General features: G+C 56.2%; 1 protein-coding gene across 50 annotated transcripts in view; it reads right to left on the bottom strand.

The window, feature by feature from the left end:
• LOC122391490 (myosin heavy chain, muscle-like) overlaps window positions 1-13,105 on the bottom strand; it is an 84,110-nt gene that overhangs the window by 18,141 nt on the left and 52,864 nt on the right. For 35 of the 50 annotated variants that reach the window (XM_043385473.1, XM_043385471.1, XM_043385477.1 and 32 more), the window contains 12 exons: window positions 8,050-8,186; window positions 7,552-7,678; window positions 7,163-7,372; window positions 6,474-6,713; window positions 5,901-6,174; window positions 5,565-5,707; window positions 5,020-5,145; window positions 4,403-4,506; window positions 4,022-4,100; window positions 3,484-3,627; window positions 2,870-3,037; window positions 1,509-1,615 (listed from right to left, as the gene is read on the bottom strand). In XM_043385473.1, the coding sequence (XP_043241408.1) occupies window positions 1,509-1,615; window positions 2,870-3,037; window positions 3,484-3,627; window positions 4,022-4,100; window positions 4,403-4,506; window positions 5,020-5,145; window positions 5,565-5,707; window positions 5,901-6,174; window positions 6,474-6,713; window positions 7,163-7,372; window positions 7,552-7,678; window positions 8,050-8,186 (1,859 nt within the window). Of the gene's footprint in view, window positions 1-1,508; window positions 1,616-2,869; window positions 3,038-3,483; window positions 3,628-4,021; window positions 4,101-4,402; window positions 4,507-5,019; window positions 5,146-5,564; window positions 5,708-5,900; window positions 6,175-6,473; window positions 6,714-7,162; window positions 7,373-7,551; window positions 7,679-8,049; window positions 8,187-10,132; window positions 10,251-11,936; window positions 12,052-13,105 lie in introns of all 50 variants that reach the window. The other 15 variants (XM_043385487.1, XM_043385481.1, XM_043385488.1 and 12 more) reach the window with 2 other exon arrangements.

Raw genomic sequence — 13,105 nt, forward strand, 5'->3', positions numbered from 1 at the left:
AAAATATCCTCAGGAAACTCAAATCTTCCTCCACGCCGCAACCCCCTGATCCGGACTGGACGGGAAACTTTATCCCATTTGGGATTGCCCGTAAGCCGAGCTCGCCCGTAGCCGGGTGTGGTGAGTGCTTGGGGGCTGCTCGGCCTATCCTTTGGTCAGGCTCAGCCCCGGCAACTCACCAGGGCCGGGCCCAGTTCATATAGAAAGGCCAGTCGGCAAGTGTCACTTTGCCAAAGTGCCACTTATCAAAGGGACACTTTGGGAAACGTTGGTGCAGGTGTGTAAGAGTGGCTATATGAATCCATTGTGGGGTCACCCTTTCCAGTATGTGTCACGTAACAGCAATGGGACCAGGGACTCTATATGAACTGGACCCAGGGTGCTCGCCAAGAAGACCAATGTCTCCATCCTATGATCCTTCCGGTTCTGAAATGGTCTTGTCAGACCGAAAGGGCATAACCCAACAAAAACCGAAGTTGTTAGCTGGCTGCGTGGTTTAGTGGTTAGTGCACTAGCCTCGCGTTTGAATGGCACGGGGTTCGAATCCCATCGCCGGTTAATGGTTTTGGCGTGTTGTCCCAGTAAACATGCCGACGTCGGCGACTGGGGGGCTCGAATCCCGCCGCCGGTTGATATTTTTGGCGCGTTGTCCCAATAAACATGCCGACGTCGGCCCCGTCGGTCCAACGACAAACTATCTCGTCAACCTCGGCAGACGATCTCGGCCCGACGTCGGCTCGACGTCGGCTGGACTTCGGCTGGACGTCGGAACATGCGGGCATATCCGATGTCCAGCCGATGTCGGGCCGAGGTTGAACCGACGTTGGGCCGACGTCGGGCCGAGCCTCGGCCCGACGTCGGGCCGACGTTGTCATGTTTACTGGGCAGTATCATCACCGATGAGATAATCTTCCATAATACTGAAAGATTTGAGTAATTTTGACTCGTTTACACGAAGCAGGAGGCGTTTCAAATATTTTTCCATAGGCTTGCAATGTAAAGGTCACGAGTCTGGCCTGGCCTCAGGTCACAGATATAAAAAATTCTGAGATATGCAAATTGCACATACTGGTACCCCAACTAAAACCTGAAGAGAAGAAATTGATAAGTCAAAAACTCTAGCTCTGGCGTGATTGCAAACTTTTCTGAGGTGGGGTCAACAAACCGCCTCTGGTGACCTGACCTGCCCTGACCGGCAACTTTTTTTTTGTCAAAATGTGCGCAATGAATGTTCAGAAAAAGTCACCGAGTATGAGCTTTCAGTCTTGCGGCGTTTGGCAATGGCACAAGAAAACCTGAAGAGGGGGCCTTAACCCCCCCCGCCCGGAATAGGGTTTTAAAGGTGTAAATTGACAGCAAATAGCGAGTATGCATCTGAAATAACAATAGCACCGTTGGCTGTCATGGCGAGATCCACTCAGGAACTGAGACTATCCCTGCTTATCCCTTTCATTGGCCGATAGTGACGTCACTTATTCGTGACGCCAGCCACTGATGGCGTCACTCACCGGGCCAGGCCGTCCTGCTCGTACTTCTGCTTCCACATCTGCGCCTCGGCGTTGATTTTGCTGAGCTGTCGCTGTAGCTCGGCCTTATGCTCCGCCTCTTCCTCCACCTGTGACGTCACACACAGACACGTTACCTATGACGTCAAGCTGCAGCCTCACTTGAATCGAATTAACAACATATTGGGAAGTTCTTAGCCTTTTCTCAGTTGCGTTATGCATATACTGGCACGCTAAACCATAGTGGCACCATATCATTGTTCTCATATATTCCCAGTTGTTCTCACATTCAGCTTACCAACCCATCTATTTAAAAAAAAAATCTTAAGTGATCCGCAATGACATCAGCTACCTGACCAAGCACAAAAATTATCTTGGAAACACCCAACCCTGCAACAGCTATCTCACTTGGCTTTCATGACTGTCTTCCTAATCAATGTTAAACCCACGTGGCCCTGGGGGGGGGGCAAATATTGCCCCCTCCCGGATTTTTGCGTTAACTCATGAACCGCGTTTGCTATCAACACGACAGTTTCAGTGCCTTCTTTTGCATCAATTTGACACATGCTCTGAAACTTTCGGCGAAATCTGTCGGGAAACTTTGGAAAAATGACAGTTTTATGACGTCACTATACGCAATTTTCGAGCCAAAATAAGGTCAATATTCAAACAGCCACTTCTCTGTCATTTGATAAGCAATTTCAAATTTTAAATTATGATAGGACGTTGAATGTTGAGTTATACAAAATAGCTATCTCAAATTTCCCTAACGTTGAAGTTTGGACCGGAAAATTCTCAAAAAGCAAATGTATAGAAAATGGTATAAAAATCGATATTTTTTTGAAATTTTCAAAAACCGTAAGGTGTGTGTGACATGCAAGCATGGACCATATATATAATAAATTGCTTTCAAGTCAGTGAGTTTAAAAATGGTTTGATATCGTCCAAAATCTTCGGAAATGTCCATAGGTAGACTTTTCAAATTCCTTTTGACGAACATATGCAACAAAGCAAGATGAAAATTTAGTTTTCTGTGTCCTAGTTTCAGGAAAGCCCTTGCTACTCGTCTCTTTACCCCCCCCCCCCCCTGGGGCTGCGAAAGCAGCGAGAGCCTATCCCACTCTTGGCGACGCAGCTGGAGACAGCGCCTCCCTCGGAGGGTGCGGGCGGCGCCAGGAGGAATCGAACTCAAAACTTCCCCACCACCGGGATGATGGAAACACCAACTACGCTACCAGGGCCGATGACTGCGGCGGCTACATGTGACCTCTGATGATCCTGGCTGTCATGGGCATTCCACGATGACCCGATGCGCCCATCCAGCCTGTCGCCACTTTTCCCGTCTGTCCCCTGTCGCTTCCCACCTGTTCCCGCAGGCAGTCCATCTCATGCTCCAGCGCGCGGTATTTGCCCAGAATTCCAGACTTTTCGCGCGACTCCTCGTCGGCCATTTTGCGGGTGTCCTCGAGCTGTGTGGTCAGTGACACCTTCATCTTGGAGAGCTGCGCAATGTTCTGTTCGGCCTCCTCCAACTGCAGATACGCACACAACACACAGACGCAGAAAAATCAGTGCAGGGAAAGAGTAATCCCAAAATGTGAAGAAAAAAACAGGCGAGCTAGCAGCATCAGCAACTAATTGATAAAAGCCAGACGAGATGATGCATAGAAAAGTTTGTCATGCATCGTTAACAAGAAGTATATACTTTTTACTTGTTATACATTGTCTTATTTTGAAGAAATAAACTTAAGTGAACCGTGCGACTGAGACACCAGAGAGTGTTTACTCCACTTTTGAAACATTAAGAATGCATCTAATACGGCGTCCAGCGTGGGGCCCTCAAATGTGTCAGTTTAAAAAGTGTTAAGACTGCGCGCTGATTATCCTTCTCCAGAAGAGAGTCTGTCGCCCTGACAGAGAGCAGTGGCACCTGTGTGTCATTCTGCCTCGCACGCGAGCGCACCACGTAGGTACGCACCTGTCGGGTGTAGTCGGCGTTCTCCATGGCCAGTTTCTTTTTGGCGGCCTCGAAGTCGTTGAGCGCTCGGTTGGCCTCGTCCAGTTTGGCGGACGCCTCGGCCGTCTGCTGCTCGAGCACACGGTTGGCCTTCTCGGCGGCCGACTGACGCCACCAGGGGGACACGAATACGTCAGAGGACGTCAGCCGGGGCACAAACTAGCATCAACTGACATCAGAAGTGGCGCACGGCGAAACAAGCGGGATAGTGAGATTAAAAGGCGCACATACTGTTTAAAGACTGCTTTTTATGAAATACACAATACACATACTGCGTGGCAAAAATTAAAAGCCATCGAATCACTCTGCTCTGCTCTGTAATCCCAGAGCAGAGCGCCCTCCCTCCTGGAGTAGCAAACCTTCCATTTCAAAGGAGCCTATCTCCCCACAGAGTAGCCTCCGTTCCAGAGGAGCCCACTTTCTTTCCGGAGGTGCCCACCTCCCTGTGGGAGCTGCCTACCCCTTCCGGAGCTGCCCACGCCCCTCCCGAGGAGCCCACCTTCTCGGTCGTGGCGAAATCCAGCCCGGAGCGGAGGTCCATCACCTCTGCGGCCGAGGCCTCGCGGTCCTTCTCGGCCCTGACGGCGAGAAACGCGACGGTCAGGGCGGAGAAACGCGACGGTCAGGGCGGAGAAACTCGCCGGTAAGGGCGGAGAAACGCGCCAGAGAGACTGGGGAGTCCTGCCACGTGAGAGCCAGGTGGATCATGGAAATGATTTCCAAAAGTAAAATGTACGCACAGTAGAAGTGAATCTAAATGAGCAGCGAACAGCGAAAGACGATTGTAATTTTAATCGAACCCCTATCGACACATTAGTGAGTCACCCAATGATTATAGGACTCACAAACTGCATGACGACGTAACCTGTCGGTCACTCACTTGGCTTTCATCTTGTTGAGCTGGTCGATCTGGTCGGACATCTCGTTCACGGCATCGTTGTGGCGTCGGCGCATTCCCGCCAGCGCCGACTCGTTCTGAATGTTCTGCGAACGAGCGTCAGTGAATGACGTCAGTATGCCGTCAGCTGAGGACGTCAGTGTGACGTCAGCGTGCCGTCACTAAGGGGCAGTGGCAACTCAGGGCATGCGGCGAGTCTGTGGCCCAAGTGCGGCTGAGAACGCATGATATAGGTTTGTCAGCCGGTGGTACATATGTATATGGCGATCCTACAGAAGAAGGAAAGTCACTCCTCAATGCTCTAGGGTGACCAGTCTTCAGTATTGGTTACAACCACCTGCCTGAATTTTTAACCTGCATAGACCACCTGTGCCAAGGTATACTGGTCACTTGATTCGGTGCCACTTCTGCATGTTTCAGACTGCAGAATTGGCACCGAACCAAGTTTTCGATGTCCTGATGTCTCTGCGTATGCCACACTTATCCCTCGATGTCTCTAAGTCTCTCGCTCTCTCCTTTCTCTCTCTCTATTCTCTGTCTCTCTCTCTCTCTCACTCACTCACTCACTCACTCACTCACTCACTCACTCACTCACTCACCTGCTCCTCGATGTCCCTGCGCAGCTTGGCCAGCTCGGCCTCCCTCTTCTTGTTGAGCTCGATCTGGGCGGCGGTGGCGCCGCCGGCCTCGTCCAGTCGCTCGCCGAGCTCCTCCAGCTCGCGGGCCTGTCGACCAAGCACCCAGTGGCGTCAGAGGCAACAACAACAGCAACAGCAGCGGCTCGCCGAGAGCCTCCAGCTCGCGGCTGCCGACTGCGATGACAAAGTGGTGTCAAAAGGGCTAGAGAAGGCACGTTGACTCATCGGAGAGAGAGAAGGCGCAGTCTCAGCAATGCGATGATGGTTCGGAAATTACACTGATTGTGAGGACGCACAAACCCCTGTCCGACTACCCTCAAATAGTGTTACGAAAGTATTTAGTGCTCAGTTTGCAAAAAAAGCACACACATTCGTCGACGTATCAGCAATATCTTGGCCTACCCTTCAGAATCGGTGTTTTGCTCTAGGAGCTGATTCAGTACTGAGCCGAGTCCCCACCTTCCCCAGGCCAGCTCGTCGTCCCGTGACCGCTCCCCGCCACTGACCAGGTCGGAGCGCTGCTTCTCGGCCTTGGCGCGCGCGTGCCGCTCTGCCTCCAGCTCTTCCTCGAGCTCCTCGATGCGCGCCTGCAGCTCCTTGATCTGCTTCTGCAGCTTGTTGACCAGCGCCTGCTCGTCCTCCAGCTTGGCTGCACGGGACGTCAGAGTCAGCAACATCAGAGGGCCACACCGTGACGTCAAAATGGCATCAGACAGCGACATCAGCTGCTAGAACGGCGACGTCACACTCGTGGACCGCAATGTGTTTCTGGTCTTACAGAGGCTATTTATTTCACCGCGTCAATGCACATGCCGCGGCCGCCCCTGGCCGTCCGCACTCACCGGACAGCGAGGCGATCTCCTTGTCCTTGCGCGCGATGGTCTGCTCGAGTTCTTTTTTGTTGCGCTCCAGGTCGGCCACAGCCTCCTGGGTCAGCTTCAGGTCGCCCTCGACCTTCCGCTTGTTCTTCTCAACGTCGGCGCGCAGCTTCTTCTCGCGCTCCACCGAGTCCTCCAGCTCGTCCAGCGAGCGCTCCAGCTTGGCCTTCACCTTGTTCAGGTGGTTGACGCGGTCCTCCTGGCATTGCAGGTCCTCCGAGGTCTTCTGCTGGTTCTCCTGCGGGCGAGCACGGACCGCCGGTTAGGGGTCGCACCGGTGACAGCCGCGTTAGAGGCCTTGGTCGTGGAGTACGAACGTGACACATATGGTGACAGGTGAAGGCCTGACCTATTTTAAACAACAAGCAGCACGTTTTTCATTCTGACGTGGCAATGGCCACCGTTTGCATCAGCCCGTTGGCTTTCCAACCACCCTCTGTCCCTTGTGACTGCTTCCCGCAGGACCGTGTCTGCGCTCAGTGCCGAGCGTCCCAATCGGCACCGTGGTCCCACTCGGCACTGTCCCCTGAAACGCACCTGGAGCTGCTTCTTCTCCTTGTTGAGTTTTGCGATGAGCTCCTGCTGGTGGGCCACCTCGTCCTGCAGGTTGCGGATCTGGTGGTCCTTGGTGGCCTTGTCCTGCTCCGCCTTCTGGATGGTCAGCTCGTAGTCCTCCAGCTCCTTCTTGATCCGGTTCATCTCCTGGTCCAGCTTCTTCTTGGCCTGGTTCAACGCCTCGCGGGCCTCCTCTTCCTCGGAGAGGCGGTCCTGGGTCTCCTGTGGGGTACACAAGGGGCGCAGCGTCAGGTCACTCGGTCTCTTGGGGGCATAGGGGGAGCAAGTTCAGGTTGCTAGGCCACAGGGGCGCGGGAAGAACAAAATCAGGTCACATGGTGAGGCTACGGGGCAGTTCACATGGTAGTCTCAGTAACTTCATACAAGCCGTCATATTTTTTTAGGAATATTAGCGTAAATTTCGGTAGCCTGTAAATATTACGCATCAACAATCAGCATGGTAAGCTGGTTCAGACTTTATCTGTTTCGCTGCTGCGTTGCGGTATAAAACAAAACATTTTGTAAGCACTCCGGCTTCTATACTCTTACCCTGACAGAGACGACAGTTCAAGGACAAATGAGAAAAACTATAATACGCTCCTGCCGGAGGTTGTGGCTCCTGGCCACTGTCCGCTCCCCGGCCAGTCCCCGCCGCCACCTCAGGCACGCACCTGCAGCTGCTTCTCCAGCTGCTTCTTCTGCGCCTGCAGCTTCTGCTGCTTGGCGTGGTAGTCGCTGATGCTGCCCTTCTCCTCGTCGAGGGCGGACAGCAGCTCGTCGCGCTCCTTGGTCAGCCGGGCGTTCTGGTCGTCCAGCTGCTTCCGCAGCTTCTCCTCCTTCTCGATGGCCGAGAGCGCCTTCTCGGCCTTGGCCTCGAGCGCCTGCCGGGCACGGTCATACAGGCACGGTCAGAAGCAGTCATACCGGCGTGGTCATACGCACTCAGTCGCAGTTCACCGCACAGTCAAAGTATTTACTTAATTAACGTCGCACTACACCCCGAGTTTGGTATGGCATGGTACGTCTGGTCGGCTGGCGACCCACTGATCCGTCCACTCACGCGCATCTCGTCCTCGATGCGGGTGACGTTGAGCATGGGCTTGATCTTCTGCCACAGCTTGAACCACATCCAGTTGCGCAGCTGCATGTACTTGCGCAGGTTGCGCTGAACAACCTGGAGCGCCAGCCTGCCGACCGTGGAGCCGCAGTCAGAACAGCATCAACACACAGACATTCCCTCACAGGTCTCTGCTTCTGCAGTGCTGCTACCCCTCCCCACCACTCCGGAGCCGAGTCCCATGGCGGCCGGCCGGTCAGGCGGCAGCCCGCCCCGCATCTGCTTCTGCCGGCACTACCGCCCCTTCTCCAATTATTACAGGACTCCACCCGGCACTCGCAGCCTGCCCCGCATCTGCTTCTGCCGGCACTACCGCCCCTTCTCCACTTACTACAGGACTCCAACCGGGGAGGACAGCCCGTCCCAGATATATTTCTGCAGGTCCTGTCGTCCCCTCTCTAATGACTATACGACTCGGCCCGGTGCCGGCAGCCCGCCCACCTCTGCTTCTGCAGCTTCTTGAACTCCTTCCTGGTGAAGTAGCCGCGCACCCACGACTGGAGCCAGCTGAAGATCTTTGAGAGCCGCTCGTCTCGCAGCTCCTCCATCTGGCCGAGGACTCCAGCGCGGAAGAAGACCTGCAGCGGCGGCCGGTCAGAGGGCACCGGGGACCGGGTGCGCGGGCGCGCAGCACTACCGCAAATTCTGCAGTGTGACCACATCCAAGGCATTATTTGTAGGAACTGCAAGATAATTATGGAAGCCGATTTTCCAAACATTGCGATTATTTATGACGCTGCAATTCCTGAAAACTATCTTACGGTAATGTAAATGGTGGAGCGTTGAGATGAACTAGCACACATGTGCAGCATTGGTGTTATTGATTGCGAGTACCTACAGCTCGCCATGCAGCCTCACTTACCTCGGCAGCACGAAGGGTATGTTAGTGCGGCTCGGCGAGGATCAGGAGCGCGGCTGGTCCGGGGCTCGGGAGCGGGAGCAATGGGCGGCCGCTGATGGCGATCCTCGCGATACAGTGAGCCGATTTTGTGTAGCGTGGCTGTTTCATTTTCGACATTGAGGATACTTGACCTCACATTTTGGTACGCCTACCCACAAACACAGCATCGCTGCGTCTGGGCATTTTTCCAAACCATCGTTTTATCAGCGGCAGGTCCCGTAAAGAATACCTATTTTTACCTACAGTGCGTAATTCGAGCATTACATCAGTGACTGACAACCGGTCTCTTAAGGTATATGCTAGTTCATTTTAGCAGAGTCAATGTTTTACTAGAAGTCAAAAACGATCGAATGAATGCCCTTGTAAATTTGAATTCGGATATTTTGCGATGGCTATTCCGACAAAAACATGGCTATTCCTGCGGTCGTCTGGACAGCCTTCCATGCCCCGAGAAGACGCCGCTGCCCTTTGAGGCGTTGGAGCGGACCGCCGGTCTACTGCAGCCGCCCCCCCCCCCCCCCCACACACACACAGATCGGCAGTGACCGCGTCCGGGCGCATCATTCGGTAACCAGGGCAACGGCTGCGGGACGCTCTCAGTCGCCATGGAAATGACTACGGGTGCCGAGGTAAGCGAACGCCATCTTGGTTTGGCGTTCGGGAGTCCCGATACCACGTGGTGACGCCTGCTGGCTGCTGGCGCCGCGGGCAGTACGACAGCGGCAGGGCGGGTCTGCTGATCATGCTGCAGGCGGGGCCATGCTGACACGAAGGCCGAGGTAGTCGCTGGAAGTCCCAGCCATTCACTTCAGCGAGAAGGGAGGCATGCAGTGCAGAGCACAAGGGAAAGTCAGGCGTCTGGCGTGTGGTGCAAACCGACTGCCACAGGGAAAGTCAGGTGTCTGGCGCAAGCCGACGGCCACCGGGACCGTGAGAGTGAAGCGGCCAGACAGAGCGTAGAGGCAGGTCGGAGCGAGTGCTTTTTTTTTTGACATGCTGCTGGAACCATGATCAGAAGCTGCCGACATTAGGTTCGACTGTCTCTTAGTTACAGCTTACAAGATTTGAACTGCTGTGGACGTCTCCGCACTGAACTATAATTTACTTGTGTGATTGCTAGCAGTGAGCCCCAAAAGGAATGCTAGACGCTCATAATGTCCTCTCGAAGCCCGGCTGAAGCCATCGTGCGGCCCTGCTAAGTAAAAGCTTTGGTGAAGTCGTGCCAGAGCCTAGATGAGGCCTTGCGAAGCACCGGTAAGCTCTGTTAAAGCTCTGCCAAATCACTGGTAAAACCCCGGTCAAGCCCTGGTACAGCCTTGATAAAGCCTTGGTAAGACCTAGCTGAAGTCTCGCTGAGGCTTGCTGAAGTGCTACTGTTCCAGGTGCCGCGTATGTACACTAGCCGTCAATGATCCATGATCCTCAGTGAAAACAAGTGAGAACAGTGATTTTTCAGTAATGCTTTCGAGGAGTGGCCCCTCTGCACAGAGAACCTTGGCGTGTCCGTAGTGGTACATGTGCTGCGGTACCTTGTTGTGTCCGAACTGGTACATGTACTGCGGTACCTTGTTGTATCCGAACTGGTACATGTACTGCGGTACCTTGGTGTGTCTACTGCGGTACCTTGGTATGTCCGAACTGGTACATGTTGTCGAACTGCGGCAGATCCGTCATGATGTGCTCGCAGTCGTCACGCGGGTCCGATTCGTCCGTGACTTTCTTCGGGTCCAGGATCCGGTAACTGCACGGTGACGTCACACAGCACGTCACTGTGACGTCACATGGACAGGAGAGCAGGCAGTACTGTACAACATGCTGGGGTCCCTCGGTCTCGGGCGGCCAGTGTCGGATGGCAGAGCTCCGGAGACGAGGTGACACGTCACGGCTGACGTCATATGGGGACGTCAGCTGGGGAGGGCCGCCCGTGCTGCGGAGGTGACGTCACAGGTCTCGGGGTCATGCGGGTGTGATGCTGACAGAGGGGCACACGGGGACTGCTCCGCTGCAGAGGGCTATTGCACGGGGGGGGGGGACACAAACGGCAGACGAACACATGCCGCCGGGAGACAGCCCAGCACACACGGACCGCGAGGGACGCCGCCGCCCGGCTCGGGGGGCGGGGGACAGCCCGGGAGACGGCCCAGCACACACAGACCGCGAGGGACGCCGCCGCGCCGCCCGGCTCGGGGGGCGGGGGACAGCCCGGGAGACGGCCCAGCACACACAGACCGCGAGGGACGCCGCCGCGCCGCCCGGCTCGGGGGGCGGGGGACAGCCCGGGAGACAGCCCAGCACACACGGACCGCGAGGGACGCCGCCGCGCCGCCCGGCTCGGGGGGCGGGGGACAGCCCGGGAGACAGCCCAGCACACACAGACCGCGAGGGACGCCGCCGCCCGGCTCGGGGGGCGGGGACAGCCCGGGAGACAGCCCAGCATACACAGACCGCGAGGGACGCCGCCGCGCCGCCCGGGGGCGGGGGACAGCCCGGGAGACAGCCCAGCACACACAGACCGCGAGGGACGCCGCCGCCCGGCTCGGGGGGCGGGCGCGTCCATCGGCCGCACGGACGGGCCACTGAGCCATGCTGCCGCGGCGCTCCTCAACACGGGTCCTCGGGCATCAGCAGCCGCTCTGTGCACCGTGTTACAGCGGTCCGACACAACTGTTAACTACATACATCAGGGACGATACCTAAAGAACGGGCCCGACTTCACTCGGAGATCGGACCAGACTTTGCTTAACAACGGACCAGGCTAACGTAGCAGACGCCAAACTACTACTGATCCGCTGGTCTGACCATCTCGCTGTCTCTGGTCTGACCATCTCGCTGCCTCTGGTCTGACCATCTCGCTGTCTCTGGTCTGACCATCTCGCTGTCTCTGGTCGGACTATGCCGTCAGTGTCGGACTACTGATCCGCTGGTCTGACCATCTCGCTGTCTCTGGTCTGACCATCTCGCTGTCTCTGGTCGGACTAGGCCGTCAGTGTCACTGCGGACAGCGCTGCCTTCTCAGGAGCTCAGAAGCACTTCGCGCACTGATTCTACATAGAACGGACATCTAATGTTAGCGGACTGGACTGCGGGGTCAGCTAGCCTCTGTGATGGACATCTACTGTCGGAGGACTGTAACTGCGACGGACGTCTATCTCGAAAACGTCTAACTCTTACGGACGTCTAATCCTTTCGGACGTCTAACTGTTACGGACGTCTAATTCTATCGGACATCTAACGTTAATGGATATCTAAATCTATCGGACATCTAACTGTGACGGACATCTAGCTGCATCACTGAGATCTACTGTCGGCGGACTGGTCTACGGGCAATGGTCCGACTGTTTGACAGCCATCTATCTGTGACGGACGTCTACTAGTGGACCGGACTGCCGCCGCCGGCGAGACCGTCTCGGCGGGGCGCTGAGCCTGCCTTTGTGTGTCCAAAGCGGAACATCTCCGTGTTCATCTCGATTTCCTCCATGATAATCTCGGCCGATTCCTTTTCCTCCTTGTTCTTGGTCTTCTTGGGGCACAGGATCGTGTAGCTGGTGGCAGCCGGGGCGGAGGGTCACTCCCAGTGGCGGCGGAGGCTCACGGAGGAGTGTCCGGGGGTCGTGTAGCTGGTGGCAGCCGGGGCGGAGGGTCACTCCCAGTGGCGGCGGAGGCTCACGGAGGAGTGTCCGGGGGTCGTGTAGCTGGTGGCAGCCGGGGCGGAGGGTCACTCCCAGTGTCGGCGGAGGCTCACTCTGAGTGTCCGGGGGAGGAGTGTCCGCGCCTCTGTACCGGCGGTAGCGGGGGGGGGGGGCTCAGAGGAGGAGGCTGTAGTCTTGCACACCTGTTTGGGCCACCGGTGGGGTTAGCTAACTCCAGCTTCCACTCGGGTGAACACGAACGCGTTAGAGCGGCGTCGCTCGTGGTCGGACCGAGCAGACTCGCGGGCCAAGGAAGCAGCCATCCCCACAGCTGGGGGTACAGCTGCAGTCCCAGCTGACCACTGAGCCGGAGGTCCGGGGTCGCCGCAGGGCCGGACCATGGCAGGAAAAACGAGCCTCGCAGGGAGAGGGAGGGTTCACACCGCAAACCAGACAGGGAGCTGGGGGTCACTGAACTCTGCCAGAAGGCGGGCACGCGGGGGGGGGGGGGGTATATACAGAGGTCGTGCGTGGGCCGGGTCATGGGTGTGGGTCCGGACTCCAGACACAGTCCCAGAGTCCAGACCGCAGTCCAGAGTCCAGACCGCAGTCCAGTTCGGCGCGGTCCAGTGCGGTAAGTCAGGGGACGACAGAAGTTTGTCCGTGCACCCGTCAATGCAGGGGAGGGGGACCAAGATGCTGCAAAGGGGCCGAAGTTGCTGTAGAGGGGGTCCAAGCTGCTGAAGAGACCAAGATGCAGTAAGGGGGAGGGGATCAAGATGCTGTAGTCTCGCAGGCCCGAAGAACAAGACCGCGTCCACGAGACCGCGGAGTCGGCAGTCTGGAGGCTACACGCCGCCAGAGGGTGTGTCGCCTAACGTCGGCACTCTTTGTTTGCTACTAAAACTGCTGGATGTTTTTATTGCCACCAGAGCCCAAAAGCAACAGCGTCCCCATTATCGCCATC

Source organism: Amphibalanus amphitrite, unplaced genomic scaffold (genome assembly GCF_019059575.1).
Source record: "Amphibalanus amphitrite isolate SeventyFive unplaced genomic scaffold, NRLGWU_Aamphi_draft 000440F_arrow, whole genome shotgun sequence".
Taxonomy (NCBI): Eukaryota; Metazoa; Arthropoda; class Thecostraca; order Balanomorpha; family Balanidae; genus Amphibalanus; species Amphibalanus amphitrite.